General features: G+C 38.2%; 2 protein-coding genes across 3 annotated transcripts; one reads left to right on the plus strand and one right to left on the minus strand.

The window, feature by feature from the left end:
• Window positions 1-2,614: 2,614 nt before the first annotated feature.
• Window positions 2,615-8,394, plus strand: LOC140933238 (sorting nexin-10-like). 2 transcript variants are annotated; one of them, XM_073382757.1, is made up of 5 exons: window positions 2,615-2,915; window positions 3,946-4,026; window positions 4,367-4,476; window positions 5,566-5,667; window positions 6,283-8,394. In XM_073382757.1, the coding sequence occupies exons 1-5, from the start codon at window positions 2,757-2,759 to the stop codon at window positions 6,659-6,661; spliced, it is 831 nt and encodes a 276-aa protein (XP_073238858.1). In that variant the 5' UTR covers window positions 2,615-2,756; the 3' UTR covers window positions 6,662-8,394. The 2 variants fall into 2 exon arrangements, with proteins under 2 accessions (XP_073238858.1, XP_073238859.1); XM_073382758.1 differs by lacking the exon at window positions 2,615-2,915 and adding an exon at window positions 3,523-3,657.
• Window positions 8,395-10,541: 2,147 nt separating this feature from the next.
• LOC140933240 (nicotinamide/nicotinic acid mononucleotide adenylyltransferase 1-like) lies at window positions 10,542-19,740 on the minus strand. The gene is made up of 8 exons (XM_073382761.1): window positions 19,623-19,740; window positions 19,429-19,517; window positions 18,100-18,167; window positions 17,029-17,120; window positions 15,341-15,426; window positions 14,197-14,298; window positions 14,021-14,079; window positions 10,542-11,408 (listed from the first exon to the last, which is right to left on the minus strand). The coding sequence occupies exons 1-8, from the start codon at window positions 19,708-19,710 to the stop codon at window positions 11,312-11,314; spliced, it is 681 nt and encodes a 226-aa protein (XP_073238862.1). The 5' UTR covers window positions 19,711-19,740; the 3' UTR covers window positions 10,542-11,311.
• Window positions 19,741-19,761: the final 21 nt, after the last annotated feature.

A 19,761-nucleotide genomic window follows, 5' to 3' on the forward strand; every position in this document is an offset into this window, starting at 1 on the left:
TTCCGAGGGTGCATCCCCATATGGTCGGCCATGGTCCCAGGCGTTCCTAGCGGAGATCGTGGAACTGGGGATATAGGCTGCTTGCAACCCGCGTTTTCTTTCAAAATCCGTCTAGTTCTTATCTCATCCAGCGCGATTGCAAACCACGACGTTGTTTTTGCAATAACGGATTGCTTAGGATTCGCGTGCAGTAACCTCGCAAAGAAAAATAAGAGACTGCTCGCAGTCTACTGGGGATAAGAATCGTGACGACTTTCGTTGTATGCAAATGAGTCTTGTGACGAGCATGCGGTTTATATTCGGCGGTGACTGAAATGACGCATGTAAGTTGATCACGTTTTTAGCTGTTTGACAATGATGTAATTTTCCCCGATACGGGCTCCCCCTTTTCGTGTAATTATGCACGTGTATTGAAAAGTAAATACCTCGATGAGGAAATATCATAGGGGAAAATCCTGTTTTGTGGTGTATTGAGGCGTTGCGTTTCTCAGAATATTGTCGCAATTACTGGAACAGTACGGTTAAATAGATTCACTTTCTTGTTTGTACTGTTTTAATTGAAAGATTTTCGCAGTTGTTAAGATGTGACGTCACGTTGTACTTTATAAATACTTGAGATATCACTGATTTAACGACTTCTAGTGGAAATAACTTCAGCTATCCGTCTGACGTTACGTATGTGTCAAGGATGTGTTTATACTGGTTTGTACTTGACTATCACGCACTCTACTTTACATACATTTACATATATCATCTTGCACATTCGCCAGTCCCCAACTAAAGTGCTACCACTAGCGTACTAGGAACTATAAAAATAAAAATACAGTAAATCGAAAGGGGTAAACATCATACTGAAAAAATGTAGTCAAAGATGGTGGCTTTAAATTTTGCAGTTGAATCCATTGTTAAATAATCAGATGGCTAAACTGGTCACAGTCCCCTATTTTTTCGTGAGATCGTGGAAATATAGCGCGTCTTACCGTTAATGGAGTCCATCTTGATTTTCAAATGTACCAAGGGGGCGGGCGTCGGGGATCTGTTTTTCTCGCTTCCTCCCAAACCGCCCCCGTCCCATAAGTGGTTTTGACACTCATGCAAGATGGCAGCCCGTAACGCAAAAAGCTTGATCTCGACGATCTTACGGAAAAATAGAGGACTGTGAACAGTCTATCAGATGGCAGGCTATTCCAGTCAATGATAGTTCTCGGCCAGAAGCTGTATTTGTACGTGTCACAGAATGGCTGAAGTGGAATAAATTTCAGTGGATGAGGTGCTCTGGTTTTTAAGGAAGACTGATGTTGTACATATAGCAGGGGATATCAATAGCGGCCTGGTTGGTAACACATTTGTACATCAGTGTCAGTTCAGCTACTTCGAGAGTTGGCCAATTCAGTTGCTTTAGGGTCTTGCTTACGCATCCCTCCTCTTTCGTGTACGTTTTCGTTACGTTACGAAGCGTGCTGTCCTGCGCTGAACCTGTTCGAGCCATGATTTCTGATATGCTCTATACGTATCCCATACAGCACAACCGTATTCCAACGTTGGTCTCACTATCGATTTTTTAAGCTTGGTCTTTAAAAAGTCAAGTGTCGAATGACAGGTGGCCCAGAATTTGTATGGAGAAAAAACCTATCGTTTCTGTAACCTATGTGTCTCTTCTGTGTAGTCCACGGGCCGATTTATGGCCGTTTTATGGGTCAGGTGGGTTTAGTAGTATGTAAACGGTTTTCTCTAAACCTTTATATAGAGAGAAAACCGTTTACATAAAAACCCATAAAATGGCCATAAATCGGCCCGGGGACTACACAGTAGAGACGTAACACACATTTTAAGTAAGGTAAGCTGTTTTTTATTGAAATCCTTTCATTTTCGTAGGATACAGAAACGATAGGTTTTTTTCTCATACAAATCCTAATATTTTGAATGTTACGCAACAATGCCGATGCTCGCCGATGCTCATATTTCGAGCTTGGGCTACCTGTGGTATAACCCATAAAACAGCCAGGTCGCTTTTTAAGACTTAACCGAAACCGGAAATGAGAAGCCTCTGGCACCCAAGGAACACTGGAGCAATATCAATACTAGTATGTAAAAGGTTTTCAAAAGTCTCAAATCGGCGTGAAGCTAAGATGTGCGGCATGTCTCTCCGGGGTCTCTCCTTGCAATTTGCGCGTTTTGAGTATTTACATTGTGACATATAACACTCGTTTTTTATTGAAAACGAAAAAAAGCGTAACAGCACCAGCGCCTTTGATAACGTAACTTATCTTCAAGCAAGCAAGACTCACCGCTATTAAGAGCGTTCTTATTTATATTTTGGTACTAGCTGAGAGCTAATGAGAGGGCGCTTAAAACTAAGGTATAATATAATCGTCCTCGGTTCCCGTTTTTCGCGTGGACGCCGATTGCGTGTAAGGTGTAGGCTGGTATAGTGCATTTCGCATGTACTTGCAATAAGATGGAAGCAAGCATTACGGGAGAGTAGCTATAGGAAGGGGGATAAAAGTCTCTATTACTTCCCATCTTCCACAAGTCGACGGCGAACCTCACTGGGGAGCCTGTGCAGTGGCCAAGAGAGCGTACCGGAAGTGGAGAAAGTGATAGGCCCGAGCAATCTATTACAATCGTGACGGATGCCAATTTCCGCACATGAAAAAGTGAAAATTACGGGGTTCAAAACATTAACTATACCACCAAAGGGATTGAACGCTGGCTGATTCGCTCCTTTCAGTTTTCACTGAAATGACAACAGTGTTATGCAAAGAGATCACAAAAAACTGCGTCTACAAGAGTCCACCCGAGAAATGAAATCTTGTGATGCAAGCGAGACCAAGCGAGAAGCACAAGCAGAGGCCGCGGAGCCGCCAAGAGATCGTAGGGATGATAAAGCTCGATCAAAACCGGGATCCTCAAAGGTTTGTTTCATTACTGAGAGATTCCATCCTTTCAGTCCATCTTTATTTTTATTGAGTTATTTTTCAGTATACAGTCTTTCGTGGTCACTGGTCACTTCCTCTTAGTCAGTTTTAATACACAGCCAGTCAATAAGAATTTTAATACTTCGTAAAGCGGATCACGATAAGATTCTGCTATTCTCGATCAGAATTACAGCAAACGTTATTCTGGAAATAACAGATTTTAGTATTATTTTGTCCAAAAATAACTATTGTTGTAACATTTATTTTTTGAAAGTGACTGACATTTTGTCACAAAATCCTTTATTCGCTAAGTGTATTTTGATACTTGAGTTAAAAGTCAACGGTTTCCTCATATTGGGATTTCTCCTGTTTTTTTTTTTAATAGGGAATTTTGAAAATTTGCCTGGTAATTTTTTGACTGTGGAATACGTAAATTTATGAGAAATCTTTTGAAAGGGACTTTAGCACCTGTTACTGTCACGCTCTATGTAACGCAAGGTTGGACATTGGTCAAAAGTCATGTGCCGTCATCACGTGCCTCACTTGTGCCGATTGCGTCAGGCCAAACAATTATAAAAGACACCGGCGTAGTGTTTTAGTGTCCTTTCATGTGAAAGTTCCTTGTTGGAGATTTTTGATCACAAGTCTGTTCTTTTTCTTCGTAAAAATCATCATATGACCTCGTACCGGGGACAAAAATTGTAACACGATGACTATAACGCCGGTGGAGGATACGGAGGTGTGTAAAATTTCGTTTTCGATTGAAAGCGAAGGTAAACATGTCGTTGTATTTCATCAGCTTGGCGCGCGCTCTCATCAAATTTAGCTTTCAAGAAACTGATTTTGATCAAGCCTTTATTGCAAAGTACAAGTCATTTAATTTTTTTTTCTAGGGCGACATATGGATCGATAGATAGTAGATTGAAATTTTAATTTGTAGCAAATTTTGGAAATGAACTTACTTCATGTCTTTTGTGTACGGTTGGCGTTTACGTAACGTCCAGTGTTTTTGAATTTTTACCCTCAGATTGTGAAAGTTAAGGTCACTCAACCTAAACTTCATGGTTGCAATACTAAAAAGTTTGTCGACTACGAGATAACTATCGAGGTAAGTTTCTCTGTTTCTCTGCATTTCTGCTACGAACCCTCGCTGAAGGCTATACGAGGCCTTCTTGGCTATGAAGATAATTCACTAACATCAGGCGCTAATTTTTTTTTCACTCGTGTATAAATGAGCCAAGGCTTATAGAGGAAAAGTTCTATCATGCTGGTGCTCATCTTCTGTGTAACTTCATTGCTAACTTAACCATTTGTAAGGGCAAATTTACGTCTTACGTTATTCATCCAGCTAACATGAGCTTATGTAAAAATAATCTAACGCATTCTTGAAGATGGCTTAAATACTTGTAATTTTTGCGGTCAATTAAACATGGCTTTCTTTCTTTCAGACCAACAATAAAGCTTTCTTCAGAAAATTTTCTAGTGTGAGACGGAGGTATTCCGATTTCTGCTGGCTCAGAGCAAAATTGTGCAGTACTGAGATAAACGGATTTGGAATGTAAGTGATGGTGGAGAGATGGAAATATCTGATTTCCATAAAAAAGAGCTAAAGGGTTGAATGGTTTACACATTTACCCCTGGGTGCAATGTCCACAATAGGAGGATCCTTATGGCACAAGTATAAGATTTATGCTTTTTTACTAGTTAGGGCAGCCACAAAAAGCATACAATAATTATTTGTATTATAAAAAAGGAGAATTTCAAAACCTTCTGTTCTTCTTGTGCAGTGGAACCTTGATATGACGAAAGGCCAAGGGACTGAGAAAATCTGTTCCCTACATTGAGGTTTCATTGTATCAAGGTTCTTCTCCATACATTTTACTATTGCTGGGGCAAAAAGAGGACTTTGATCTATACAGGTTCCACTGTATGTGTGCTCGCATACATACAAATTATTACTCTTGATGTAAATTTTGTGCTCAGTGTTAGCTCAAGCCTCCTAAGTAAGGCAACAAAAATGGCACTTCTCATAAAACTTCTCTTTTTCCAACAATCTGGGATTATACTTTGATGCCAGCATTCACAGTGTCAAAATTTTTAGACTGCTAGTAGTCCCCCAGGATTGCCGTGCTGCAAGCATGTTACGTGCGAGCCAGGCAAACTTTTGAGGAAGGCGTTGAAAAGGCAAGGAGAGAACGGCAATTTTTTGTAACTAACACATTCAAATTCTTTGTCAAATTCTTTGTCCATGTTACTTCCCCCCTTGTTGGTATAAAAAAGTAATATTTCGGTGTCCTGGCCTACTATGATAATAGGGGTAAAGAACATTGAGTGCCAATTAGATGATGAAAAATGAGACATCTTTTATAAGGTGCATCCTAATAAGACACAAACTGTCCATTTAAATGACACATCTAAATGACTTAGGTCTTAAATAACTAAGATGCAATTTAGTTGAGAAATATCTTTTTTACTCATAAATATGGTATGTACAGTTTGCGTTTCATTATAAGGCAAGTCCTTTTTTTTCTTTTCAATGGCAATATTGTTTGTGTCACAGGGGTCTTCCTTGAAAATGTCCTGATATTTTTTCATGGAAAGTATTTATGATGATACTCAATCTAATATGTTTGTTTTGTCTTCTCAGGAACAGAACCGTGCCAGATCTTCCCCCCAAGAATTATTTTGGAAGATTTAGTAAAGAAGTGGTTGACGCAAGACAACAAGGATTACAGGATTTTTTAATAGAGTGAGTTGTAAAAGAGATAAAAATTCATTTTACAGAGAGCATTTTTGTGTGAACCAAAGGCTACTGTTTATTCTCCAGAAACAATGTTTGTGCTATAGTAGTGTGGTATGTATTCATAAGCTTGACTTGCTAAATCGTACAACATCCTTTTTCTAGTTGTCCAGTCCTCGTTCATCTTGCCCCAATTCTTCAAAGGTTGGATAGCCCCTTTCACCCGATAAATAATATCGTTCCCCAATGGATAAGTAGTAGTCCCTTCTGTAAACCAATTTTACATTATCCAGTGGATTAAACCCATTTTATATGGGAACTCAGATCAGCTAAAGAAATCGTTGCACCCACTCTGTCTAATAATTTGTGCATGTAGAATATGTACTAAAGTATTTTTGAACTTCTGCTGGTACACTTGATGGCCAGTTGTCAAATCTTTGCCGTCGCTTGCTCTCTTCTTTTGTTTAGTGAACTAAACGTTCTAGATATTCAAAATAGAGGTTGTTGGGGATAAAGCCAGCAGAGCTTTTTACAATGTGTATGACACAATTCAAACACTATTGAATAGAAAATCCTTTTCTCTGAGAGTTAAATAATGTCATGTTGTTGATATTTTTTTGCTAGGATTGTTAAAGTTGATGACTTCCTTTCATTTGCTGGACTTCACTTGTTCTTACAAACTCAGCTTCCAGTACAGGAAATAGATGGATTTCTTGACGGAAAATACGGGGAGCATGCTTCAGTTGAGGAGCTTATAGACACTCACGAACTTACAAATGCAAGTGAAGACAATGTGGAATATGTATGTTCAAGTGAAAAATGTGCCTTGATGTCTGCTAACTGGGACATACCCTCACCTGCTATAAGTATTACAACTTGTGAGTCTGATGATGTAAGTTCTGCAAAATCCCTGTCTTGCAGCTACAATAGTTCAGACAGTTTACTCGGACCAATGTCAAGTTCAGTGGAAAGCAGCTCTTTCATGTATACTGTGTACAGGTAGCTTAAGATTGTCAATCATGAACACTCCCTGTGGTACTGTACAATACAGCAATCAACTCAGAGGGTAAAGCCCTAGTCTGCATCTTGCAGTAATCTCTTATGTGATGAGCAAGTTGTTATTCTGCATTACATCCCAGAAGGTGAAAGGTTGACTATGGATTGTACTATCCAAATCAGTGTAACCCTCAAGAGGTTCGATATTATTTCTCCTTCTTCCCCCGACTAGAAGCTTCTGAACTCTTAAAGACCCAAGAGTGTCCAACATTAATTTTCTCCTAATGTCATCAATACATAAGTTATGAGAATTAATAATGGTTATGCTTTGATCTGTAAACAAATTCTCTCAACTGATTCTCTAAGGGGATGTATAGAGGATCAGTCTGCAGAGTTTGTATCTGGATACTGGGGTCTAAAAGGGTTCAGAAGGCAGCTCCCAGAAATTTCAAGATATTTAATTAATTAATTGTATTCCAGCCCTCTTTTTTTGCTTGTTTTTGCATCGTGTTACAGGTAGGAATACTTGCTAGGCAGGGTAATATATTTTGAACTCTAGGCACTAGTTATTACCGGGTCAATTTAATCGAATTTTTACAAGTGTAAAATTATGAGTGTAAAGTGCTATTGTTTTCAGACCATAAAACAATAGCTGCATTTGTAACTATTGTACAGTCTGTAAAAGTTTTATTAAATTGACCCTTGTTTTAGAGCCGATTGTTGTAAACAAATGCAGTCAAGACTAATGAGGAAAGATTGTGTTGCCCTACAAATTTTTTTGTGCCCCATTAGCCTAGACTGCAAATATGCATTAAAGGAAGGAATTGTCAAAATATTGTTTGAAATCTCTTTACATGTATGTAGATCTTCAACTGAGTATTATTTTGCATGTCAATGGCATTAATTTTATTTTATGGATTGGATTTTTTATCCAAGTTTGTGTGCCTCATGTAATCCTCACACCAGTGTTATTTTTTCTTAGGGTGGATTTTCACTGTCTCAAAATTTTTGTGTGTGTATGTTCGTTGAGCGAGGTTCAACTTTTACGTGTACACGTGACTTTCCATACATTGCCTCTGTTTATGCACCTTAAAGTTACGCGACAGTGGAAATCCACATTAAGTCACTGTATGCTAGAGGGCAACTTGATCAGCAAGAAAGAGTCAGAGTTCTAGGAGAATAACTTTAGGACAGATTTCTAAATTCTTTCTCATTCTTGTTAGTCAAATCTATAGGGGCTGATTTTGATTTTTAGCCACTTGGGTACAATAATAGTTTGACAAAGACTTTCAAATGAAAAATATTGAAGGATTCACCATTTTTCATTTTGACGTTTTGGCCTGACAGATTTCTGGGAAAAATCTGCAGAGCTGCTAAAAATTTCTGTGTCCATATTAACTGTAAAAGCTCTTTATCTGCATTAACATGTACATACTGGAGTTGCAATAGCCAATATTTTATTTACTTCAAAAGTCTCATTTTTTTTTTTCATTTTTCTTTGGGATATTAATTTTGGAGACATGTTTGTCACTGTAAATTAGATAAAAATATTAATATATTTTTAACAGTATTGTGTATGAAAGCCATTTGGTTCAATTCTACATATCATATTTTTGATGTATTTCTCCAAGCTTGTACAGGGAGTTAATTTAAAAGATTATTTATTGTTGGAAGTTTGCTAAAGATGAGTAAAAGACTTGCCAAACTTACAAAAATAAATGTTGGGATTAGTGTCTGTATTACAGTCTGTCTGTGCTTCAGTTATTCCAGGGAGGTCTATCAGAAGTCATGTATTGTGGCAAAGCAAAAAAGAAAGTACAATAGGTTTGAAGGAAATAAAGGTTTTTGTTTTAAGTCTGTAGCCCCAATTGTTATCAATGGAAAATTACTTTTTAGCAACTGGTCAGTGTAAAACGCAGACTGTGGACTACTGTCTTCACCATGCAAATGAGAAAGTGACAACAATAGTCCCATTGTTGTACCCAAAAAACAATGGTCCACAGTCAGTTCACAGTCTGCATTTTACACTGCATCTTTTATCAACCGTTGTTTTCAGCTTGGAATGTATTGCTTGTTCTCTAACCCATCCAAAAGCTGAATGCTTATAATGTTGTTTGTTCGTTGTTCTGGTGTAGTTAGTGTCATAATTCCTAGGTTAGAATTTAATGTAAGCTGCTTCATTTCTGAAACTGAAAAACATTGTAACACATAAGGTCAAGTAATACGGGCAACATTTTCGCATAACTTATCTCGCAACATTGTTGCGTTGCTAGTTGAAAAGGGCTGTTGCCCGTATTACCATCTTTGCTCTCAACTTGTCACGCAACAAATTTCGATGTTGCAAGTTGCGGCTCTTAAAGAAAATCATGTGTTCTGATTGGTCAACAGTGTTTTTTTGTGTCAGCAAACAAAATGGCTTGTTGACCTTCTGTGGTCCCTTTTTGTACTTCCCTTGTCAATGCCGTTCTAAGGCTGTGTAGTTGTTTTTTAAGACAGTTAAGTGAGATGTTAAATTTTTGACATAACTCATCCAGAGCTCTTGGCCTCCGTGGCTTGTTTTTATACTCTGGTCCACACGTTTCCCACAGACATGGGTGCTTTTCAAGTTCTTTGCACAAATCTTTTCTTTGGGCCTATGATATTTTTTCACTAATAAATTCACAATCTTGGGCCTCACAGGAGCCGATACTTATTCCTGGGTCTCAACATTCTCAACCTCCACAACCTCGGCCATGTTTACTTCCTGCCCAAATCAGATATGCTCGAGGTCAAGCGTGCGCTTACTCACCATCTTTCCCTTGTTTTTGGTGTGGGAGAATTGACCAATCACAAGTGTTGTGAGGTGTAGCAAGTTGTGATGCACATGATAAAATTGAAAGTTTGTTGCAAAAGGTAGAACTCAGGTCTACTTTGCGCAACATATTACCACAACTTGCAACATCGAAATTTGTTGCATAACAAGTTGGGAGCGAGGGTGGTAATACGGGCAACAACGCTTTTCAACTTGCAGTGCAACAATGTTGTGCGACAAGTTGTGTGGAAATTTTGCCCGTATTACCTGACCTTTAAAAAGTTTACCCATCACAAGGAGATTTGGCTCTGCTGGAGGAGTTCTGTTGCCGAGCACCCTTATTTGAACACATATTTTTGCTCAACATAGATCCATCTAATAAGACTTTAAAAAGTGTAATTTCCAGCATAGTCCTGGCAATATTGGTTTTGGCCTCATAAGACAACAACAGCTTTACTGGCAAATTAAATTACCTAATTAAAGGTTGTTTTTGCTAATACCATGTGGGTGGTTGAAAACACAAGGACTGCAAAACGTCCAACTCTAGAAATACCAGATGATGTTTACCTTCAGTACAATTGTAAGATTCACCTTAGATTTGTCCCAAGAACATTGTGTTTGTTACAGGTCAAAATGAAATGATTTTTCAGGTTAAAATTTTTTAACCTAGGTTGATCCTCCCAGGGCTAGGGGTAGGGTGCAGTGGGTACCCCCCCCCCCCCTCCGAGATGACCTGCGTATTTCTAATACAACTGGTATTCTGCAAAAAAAAAAAAAACTATGTGGTTTATTGGTGTTGAAGAAGAGCAAGAGACGAGTGCACCCCCTCCTAAAAAAAAAAAATCCTGGATCTGCCCCTGCCACTATTTCTTTTGTCTCCCTACCCTATAGTAATAATTGATAATAATAATTGATGGATTAGAATGAGACTCTGGTAAACTGCCTACAGAAAAACGTTGGGTTCGGGGAGGGAATGTTGCACTGATCCTGATTAACTGTTAAGAAATAAACATACTTAAGTGTCTCTTGTAAGCAGACTGTTTCATGCATTCAGATAGCAGGATTGATAGCAGAAATTCACAATTAACTACAAAAGTAACAAAAACAAGATTTTTATTGTTTTTCCTCTGCATAAATAAACCCACATCTGTTCAGCAGATAACAACCACTGTATTATTAAGGAGGTATGAAAGGTTAAAACTTCAATAAGTACCTTGACTCTTTTTTTTTTTTTCGATATTTGAAAGTTTGGACAAATGTCCAAAGGATGGGGCTCTGTAATGCATTAGTTTCTTAGAAATGGAACTTCAAATCTTCTAACTGACAAAAGGATTTCACTTCTATTTAGTATTACTACGAAGGATAATAGGCATTGCCCTTTTTGTGGATGCAATGTAATGGAAGACGCCAATGCCCTACATACTCTATGATTAGAAATGAATTTTACTATAAAGTCATGACTCTGATTCCAAATATTACCCAGTTACCTATAAACAGTTTGATAAATGAACTGATGAACTCTTCTAATTACTTTGTCAATATTCAATTCATAAAATACATTTCAGCTTGTTTTGATGTTCATGACAAATTATTATCAAAGTAACGTAATTGCCCTGTGTTGTAATAAAATTTTGATTCCTAAAAATAGCTTTTGCAATACTGTATGTGCTTGTATGGTCATGCAAATAAGCTTGTTGTTGATTGGTAGTGAAGTTCTATCCAGTCTAAGGATGATATCCTGTGGTGTTACATAAAATAAATAATCATCATTTGGGATCAAGACTTTCTTTAGGACCTTATTTCATTGCAACAATTTGGAACATTTAAACTACTTTACTGGAAAGTCATTTTTGCAATGCAAATGGTTTACTTTGTAGAAGGGTACAGGTTATTTGCTTTAATGTAGTCAATCACTTCATCCGGTATCAAATATTTCACACTTTCACCTCTTCTTAAAGACCTCCTGACAAAAAGGAAATGAAGACAATATTACAATGAGATCAAGTAGAATATCAAGCCATAAGCAAATCAGCCAACAATTATGACCCCCAAGAAAGATCCTTTTGTCTTTCTGAATCAGATGTAGAAGAAGCTTATTAATGAAAGTGACAGCTGACAGAAGCTATCGATGTTGAATAGACTAGTGAGTTTCAAAAATTCTCCACCATTATTAAGTAAATAATTTATTCACGGTAAAATTAATTTGAGGAGGACTCGGAAAAAAAATCCGAGTCCCAGATGGGATTTGAACCCACGACCCTCCGTGATCTAGTCGGATGCTCTAACCACTTGAGCTACTGGAGACTCTATGGTGAGCAAGGGCCAATTTGTGGGTCTCGACTGGAACCGCATCATGCGGCTACACAGCCAAGTAATGATAGGCACACAAGAAGTGAAGAACTCACTAACAGCATCGCGCTGTCACCTTAAAGCATATCAAAGATGCGGCCAACCAACCTCCAAAGTGAGTATATTAAAGATGAAACAACAACAACATGATATTAATTTGAGGAGGACTCGGAAAAAAAATCCAAGTCCCAGATGGGATTTGAACCCACGACCCTCCGTGATCTAGTCGGATGCTCTAACCACTTGAGCTACTGGAGACTCTATGGTGAGCAAGGGCCAATTTGTGGGTCTCGACTGGAACCGCATCACGCGGCTACACAGCCAAGTAATGATAGGCACACAAGAAGTGAAGAACTCACTAACAGCATCGCGCTGTCACCTTAAAGCATATCAAAGATGCGGCCAACCAACCTCCAAAGTGAGTATATTAAAGATGAAACAACAACAACATGATATTAATTTGAGGAGGACTCGGAAAAAAAATCCGAGTCCCAGATGGGATTTGAACCCACGACCCTCCGTGATCTAGTCGGATGCTCTAACCACTTGAGCTACTGGAGACTCCATGGTGAGCAAGGGCCAAAAAAAATATTTTTTTTTCCGAGTCCTCCTCAAATTAATATCATGTTGTTGTTGTTTCATCTTTAATATACTCACTTTGGAGGTTGGTTGGCCGCATCTTTGATATGCTTTAAGGTGACAGCGCGATGCTGTTAGTGAGTTCTTGACTTCTTGTGGGCCTATCATTACTTGGCTGTGTAGCCGCGTGATGCGGTTCCAGTCGAGACCCACAAATTGGCCCTTGCTCACCATAGAGTCTCCAGTAGCTCAAGTGGTTAGAGCATCCGACTAGATCACGGAGGGTCGTGGGTTCAAATCCCATCTGGGACTCGGATTTTTTTTCCGAGTCCTCCTCAAATTAATATCATGTCACGGTAAAATTGTTACCATAAATCTTCTATTAAGCCCCCCTCTCAAGTAAGCCCCCTCCCTCTCTAATAAGGCCCCCTTTTCATAGACTGCAAAAGAGTCAATTTTTTTCTTGAAATCTGTAAAGAAATCGGCAAAGCGTGGCGTAAGAGTCTTACGTGGCAAAGCGCGCGAGTCTCACACGCCCTATATTATGGGTGTGTGAGGCGAGAGAAAAAAAAACCGACTGTCCGTTTTCCACACAACGAGTCTGTTCCGATCAGGGGTTCAAAAAAGGTTGTCAAAAATCTGTTCACAACTCCGCACTCTTTTTTGAATTTGATACACTCGCTGACTGATTTTAAGGGAGAAAAGCGCGTGTTATTGTCTGCACTTGGCTTCTAACTGTGACGCTGTAATCCAGTAATTCTAAAGCAGTTTATAGCATTGCTTCTCTGTGAAATGTAGTGTATATAGTGAAATGTAGTATATATAGTGGAGGATCAAAAATGAGTGGAAGTGGCAGTACGACAGCAAAGCCTGTGCCTGCTCCTCGAAGAGGGAGAAAGATGAAAGAGCCAAGGGCTTCGGATAAATTGTAGAATGTGCGGCTGTTGTTTCAAAACACGTATTTTCAGTGTCTCTCCCCAGTCTCGCTCTCTGTTTTCAGCCTTGTTCTAGACCTTTTGTTTGACTGCTTGTGCGTACTTGAATACGCAAAAATGAGGACTGTTTTGCAGTCTACCCTTTTCAGGGGAAGAAAGTTAATAAGCCCCCCCATCCCCACCCATAATTATTCTTCAGTAATAAATGGTAGACTATTAATCAATCGCCACCGTAAAACGTTGTGTGGACTGATCCGGAATGGTTTATCTACGAGCTGGAAGTTCACATTAGATTCTGATCCTCGGCTGCATGACCTAAAACTTCTTGTACTTGAGCTTTTCCCCTTTGTATTATAGTTCTTTATCGAGATCTGATACCATCATCTTTTCTAAATTAAATAAGCCCCCCCGTCTCTTAAGCCTAACGCTAACCCTAACCCTCTGAAATGGGCTTGAAATAAATAAGTCCCTCCGGGGGGCTTAATAGAGGATTCACAGTAGTTTAACTTTTAAAATAAATATCAAAGTGTTGTAATGCACATTTGGCTGTTTCTCAAACAAGACATGAGCCCCAGGGTTTTTTTAAAAAGTGCCTTCTGATCCCTTGCCGTATCAAAAGTGAAGACGCCCAGGGGTGCAGCTAATATAAATGGAATCATTATCATTATGGCATGTATTTTTTTTGACAACAACACGACATTAATTTTTTTACCTTATTTTTGTAGCACTAACATCATTTGCTATCCACTCTGTGACAATGTGAATGTTATTCTGTGTATCAGTAAAATACATGTAGTAATACATGTGCATAAAGTCATCTACATACCTCTAATACATGCGATAAAACTGTTAAAACTGTCCTTAGTACGACTTAATTAAGTTGCTTACTTTGAACTTTGTAAGAACGTCTGACTCATAGATGAAAGACTCTGGATTTGATCCTGCCCGCGATATCACGACAAGACCATGTTTTCCCACGATTTTTTCAATCTGTTGGCAGGATGGTTATAATATAATAAAAGACTTCAGCAACAAATGTTAGGTAACATCAAAAAAAGTTAGAAATTATGGCAGCCCCTTCAAATTAGCTCATCGTTCAATTTTTGACTCAGGAAATGGAATAGTTAAACACCCTGCACGTGCTATTTCATGCAGTTACAGTACTTCCTATTTTATGGACACTGAGGGCTTCTGTTATGCATTTACAGGGTTGTCAGAAAGTTTTGAAGTAGACAGCTGAGCTGTCAAAGTAAGAGGCAAGTCCAGGGATACTTTACTTAAAAAATGCCATCTATAAAGAAATGCCAAGCAGAGTAGCTGGCCGATACTAACCAAGTAGGCGGCGATTTTCACTGGCAGCCGGCTACTTTTGACAACCCTGTATTTAATGGTTTCATCAATCACAACATTATTTTCATTTAGAAAACAAGGTTACTTATTTGGGCCTGACTGCACTGTTACTCAATGTTTCATGTACATGTATTGAATGTGATGTTAAAATATTTTTGGGCTAGCAACCCAGTCTCCTCTCCCCCCAGTCCCCACCATATATCCACTTCAAATATATCTCCATTTATAAGTATTTAAAGAATTGCACACAGCTTCATGTATAAAAATTACAAAATCTTCCATATTATAATACTCTGCCTAATTTCAGTCAGCAATAATGGTAAGCAACGAAGTAACTCATGTAAGGAAATTTCCGGATATCAGTGTGCAAAGAAAGTAGTGTTTGATAGCCCGGGGCTAGTTGATTTTGCTATCGTGCAAGTTAATTCTGTTTTTAACTTGCCCGACGGGCAAGTAATGTTTTTTGAGGAATTCGAATAAAAGAAGAACTGTGACATCAATTCTGCTAGTCAAAATGCTTTTGGGGCTAGTTGAAATGACATCTGGGCTAGTAAATGCTTGCTTCAGCTTGCTCAAATGGCAAGCTGTAAAAATGATTTTCTTTGCACCCTCCATATTAATAATGTTATTAAATCCTTTTATAGACTGGGTTGTAATTCAACTCAGTAATGCTAGGACTTACATCTTCATCTTTCCACAAATTTGGAACAGCAAATGATTCTAAAAGATCAGCTCCACAAAGCAACTTCACAACAACAGGACTTGGGCCTGTGAAATGATGTTTGGTATGACTGTCAAGGGGCCACTAAAGGCCTGTTGAAATGAGCCCAATAACTGGGTTAGTGAGAAGATTAAGGTTAAGCTAAGTTAGGGGACGTATAATCCTCAAACAAATGAAATTACCAACAGCCTGGTTGTTCAAGTTGTCTTGAATAAAAAAACTCCGGTTGTTGAGAAATGGCTGGCGGTTGCTAGGCATATTTGGCTCTGGTAGGCAAGGGGTTAAAAAACTTGTGCCTTACTTAGGGCTCAAAATAACGGCTGGTCAATAAACAAGGGGCGGCCAGAATGGCATCTTGATCATGACGGGCCAAAAAATTCACTAACTGGTCATGTTGCCCAACATCAATTTTCTCCCAACAAATATATCAATACATAATTAAAAGAAAAGTTTATGAGATATATAAATAAAATGTTTTGATCTTTGAAAAAATTCTCTCACCTAATTCTGTAAGGAAATACCGTAAAATTCCAAAAATAAGCCCCTCCATGTACAAGCCCCTCCAAAATTTAATATAAGTCCCACAAAATTGTAAATATGCAAAAAACCCTCCGTTAAATCGCCCCTCCGAATATAAGCCCCCCGGGGGGCTTGTACTTGGAATTTGCCCTCGAATACAAAGTAAAACAAAGCAAAAATGGTAAATTTCCTTCCCACTACAAGCTAGCCCAATTGATTTTGAAATGCAAATTTCCCTCTGTACATAAGCCCCCCCAAATATAGGTCCCTCCAAAAATAAGCCCATCAAAAAGGGCCTTTGAAAAATATAAGCCCCGGGGCTTATTTTTGGAATTTTACGGTATAAGGAGATCAGTTTGGAGAATTTGTGGGTTGATATTGAGGCTTAGAGGGTTAACTGGTGACACACTCTATTATTCTAACCCAGTAAATGTTAGATTTTGTCTTTTAAAATTGTAAAAATGCAATTATCACGTTTACTGATAGAAAACTACACAACATTTTTTTTGCGCAATATTTTGACCGCTCAAAAACGAGGCTTGACTGAGCAAAAATTCCTTTGGCCAGTCGTCGTGTTCGGCCAAAAATATATTATTTTGATTGTTCCTTTATGATGCTTTAACATTCATACAAATGTACAAATGAATTTACATGATAGCCCATCAATTTAAAGTGTTCAAATAAAACTGGGAAAACTCGTCTACAGGTTCTGCCAAAATCCTCTATTTGAAAAATGAGCTATTAACAACTAATTCAAAGCAAATTTGTAAACATCAACAGTTTCAATTGCAAGGAAAACAGAACACAACTTTCATTGAGATATCTCTTAACCAAGCCAGCTGGTCCTTGTGCAGGGCTGACACTAAGATTTCAATTGCCTGGGACATGCATTGTAAATGAGAAGGAAGGGAACATCAAACCGCTATGAATTTCTTTTTAGTTCTATTCTTCCTCTACTTTAATTTCCGTATTAAGCGGGTGTCTGTAGAGCAGGTTTCCACTGTACTTAAAATTTTCTGAAGAAGCCTGCATGAGAAGGACACCTCTTTATTGGATCTTGTGCCAAATGGATCGATCATTCTAAGTGACAGTTGACGGTACCAAAAACAACTATGACAGCTAGCTCTAACCTGGAAAATCATTCTGTACTTCATCTGTTATGTGAGTAAGAACTTTCACTGTCTCTAGCCAGCCTGGCTGTTTGCTTTCCCATTCATGAACACTGTCACAAAAGGAACAGAAAAACTGAACTTTGTTGTGCCTTTTACATAGCCAAGGCAGGAAATGAATCATCCAGATGAAATTATGTAAATTATAGTCAGAAAAGTAAAGCCTGGTTTTCAAATGGTCGCTATGACTGCTGTGATTGCTGTGATTGCTTAAAAAAAAGTTCAGTGATAGTTGTTGTTACAGGAGCAGGCAGCCAATTTCTCAAACTCCCACTAACTTTATGGGGCCGGAAAGCTGTTTTATGTTAAAATTATTGCTGTGTTCGCATTCAATATCAAAGGCCCAGTGTTTGCACTAAGCAAAATTTTCTTTGTACTGCAAATAATCTGTCAACAGGAAGCCAATATTTTCTAGTGCGACCATTTTTTTCACCTAACAAAGTTTTCTCAACTCTCACCAAAATTCAAAGAATCTGTTGACAAGATTTTTGGAGGCCCACAGTTTTTTTTTAGGCGAAAAACCCCTTTTTTTGTTGCCAGCTATCCTTCATTGGCTCATCTTATTTCACGAACATGACCAATTTAAGTTCCTTTAATCAATGTTTTTGATTAAATGAAAATTCTCACGTCTCAGAAGCAAACAAGGTTGCAAAAACAAAAAATTGCTGAGTACAAAATTTTCAGATTTTTTGCAGATGCCAAACTCTATTTTTGTTCTAGAGGAAACAGGGCCAACATTTCAATAATTTTGAAAATGATATAATGAGGTTATCAATTGACCAAGCAAAACGAATTGACTCGGGTTGTGAGCTTAGGAACTGTGCTGCTATTCAACAGGTCTTGATTTCAAAATTTGCCTTTGGGCCAAAAAAGTTACCGGACCTTTTTGAGAAACGCCAGCCCCCAGAGTCAAATATGTGCACATTATTTGTTGCTATCCCTGATAACTCCAATTCCTGATAACTGAAACCCTTGTCTTATTTCCCTTAAAGGTTCGAATCATAAGTACATGTAAAACACTGTCGTTTTTACCTGATCCAGTCAGATGTTCCAACTCCCAGCTTGCACATTTGTACTCTATGCTCTGATTTGATAAGGTCCTACATACATGTAACAAGCATGCATTAATTCATATTACTTTATCTTCACAGTAATTCTAGTACATAAAACTTAGCCTCTGTATACATATGTAGGTATTTCTGATGAAATTAAAGTCATGACAATCATCATTGATGAAGCGATGATCTTAAAGATTGAAGCGATGATTGCATCACAATTTCTGTTTTCAATCGCCTTTGAAAGTAATAGTCTTACAATAACAGTAAAGAAAACTGCAAAAAAAATAATTAATGTGCTGCACGTTCAGAATGTTTGTTTTGCTTATTTATTTTTCTAGTTTCTGTCATTGTTGTGGTTGCACAGAGGTTGCTAGTAGCTTTACTACACAAAAAATTGTTCATATTCAACAATTTTGCCAGAAAAACCGATAATTTGATGGAAATGTGCAACAAAATAGATCAGTTCTGTAGGTTAATACCCATATGGAGGCCCCAAAATTTATCATTGGAAATTACACCTCTAGACTGGATAATCATATAACAGGACAGTGATTTGTTCTCCATAAAAGCACAGATGGGTGATTTTTTTTTCTATTCGCAAGAAAAAGAAATTGTATATGGTAAAGGTTGTTAGTGTTGTTGTTGTTTTTTTTAACTGAAAAGGGAAATGAAACCTTGTTTTTCTTTGATTACATATGTATGTCCAAATATGAGTGAGCCAGCAGTCACTTGGCACAGTTTTGTTTTTGGAAACTGTTCTTTACATACGGTTTCTATCATTAATTTCTTTAGGGTGGGGAGAGTGGGGAAACCCTACTACATATTACATGGTGAGGTGAAAGAAATTTATAATACCAGTTACACTGTAACTATACTGTATGGGATATTTGTACTTAGAAAACAAAATTTTGGGTTCTCACTTAAGATGAAAATTTGCGGTAAGGAGAAAGGCCCGATGTGAAAAATTTCGAAGAGTTTGTAGCCTCGGCCTCACCTGCACCACTCCACCCCCACCCACACACACGTTCTCGTGAGAACACTAAAAGCCGGTTTTATTTTTTCATCTCGATTTTTTTTCTCCAAACAAGAGCAAGAAGTAGACGTCGAAACAAACACTTTGAGTTATGCATAAATGTTAAATGGTGGCGGAAACAGGCTGTAATCAAACGCATTTCGAGCAAATATTTACAAATAAAGCGGAAGCAATTGGAAATCAAATTTTTATCAGTTTACATGCAAATAATGGGTAGGTTAAGTTCAGGTAGACCTGACTGAAATTGTAAAAGATCTAAAATTCGCCAACCTTCTTTTTGTATCCATCATTTACTGGAGATATAAATCCCCTGATAACTGAGTAAATCCCTGTTGTGTGAAGTGCATCTCTCGCTAATTCTGTCAGATCAACAAACAATTGTGAAAGCAAAATATTGACATCGGAAACAGACCAAAATGGCAAAGACACATACAAAGAATATTGATTCTTCACCATATCATTACCGAACATTCTGAGGTGAAGAAAAGTAATGGGATTGAAAGATCCGCAACTTAGCAATACGACTCTAGTCTTCGAGGAAGCGCCCGCCATCTTGCCTGGAGTTCGCGGTAATCGATATCTTGAATATTGATTACTTTGCGT

Source organism: Porites lutea, chromosome 4 (genome assembly GCF_958299795.1).
Source record: "Porites lutea chromosome 4, jaPorLute2.1, whole genome shotgun sequence".
Taxonomy (NCBI): domain Eukaryota; kingdom Metazoa; phylum Cnidaria; class Anthozoa; order Scleractinia; family Poritidae; genus Porites; species Porites lutea.

What these genes read in the sequence shown, in the direction of transcription:
- LOC140933240 (XM_073382761.1), bottom strand. Translation starts at nt 19,710, where the DNA reads ATGGCGGGCGCTTCCTCGAAGACTAGAGTCGTATTGCTAAGTTGCGGA. An exon ending in ATGATGGATACAAAAAGAAG is followed by an intron (nt 18,168 to 19,428) that starts GTTGGCGAATTT and finishes ACATGTATGTAG; the next exon opens with GACCTTATCAAATCAGAGCA. An exon ending in AGTACAGAATGATTTTCCAG is followed by an intron (nt 15,427 to 17,028) that starts GTTAGAGCTAGC and finishes ATCATTTCACAG; the next exon opens with GCCCAAGTCCTGTTGTTGTG.
- LOC140933238 (XM_073382757.1), top strand. Translation starts at nt 2,757, where the DNA reads ATGCAAAGAGATCACAAAAAACTGCGTCTACAAGAGTCCACCCGAGAA. An exon ending in ACTACGAGATAACTATCGAG is followed by an intron (nt 4,027 to 4,366) that starts GTAAGTTTCTCT and finishes TCTTTCTTTCAG; the next exon opens with ACCAACAATAAAGCTTTCTT. An exon ending in GAGATAAACGGATTTGGAAT is followed by an intron (nt 4,477 to 5,565) that starts GTAAGTGATGGT and finishes TTGTCTTCTCAG; the next exon opens with GAACAGAACCGTGCCAGATC.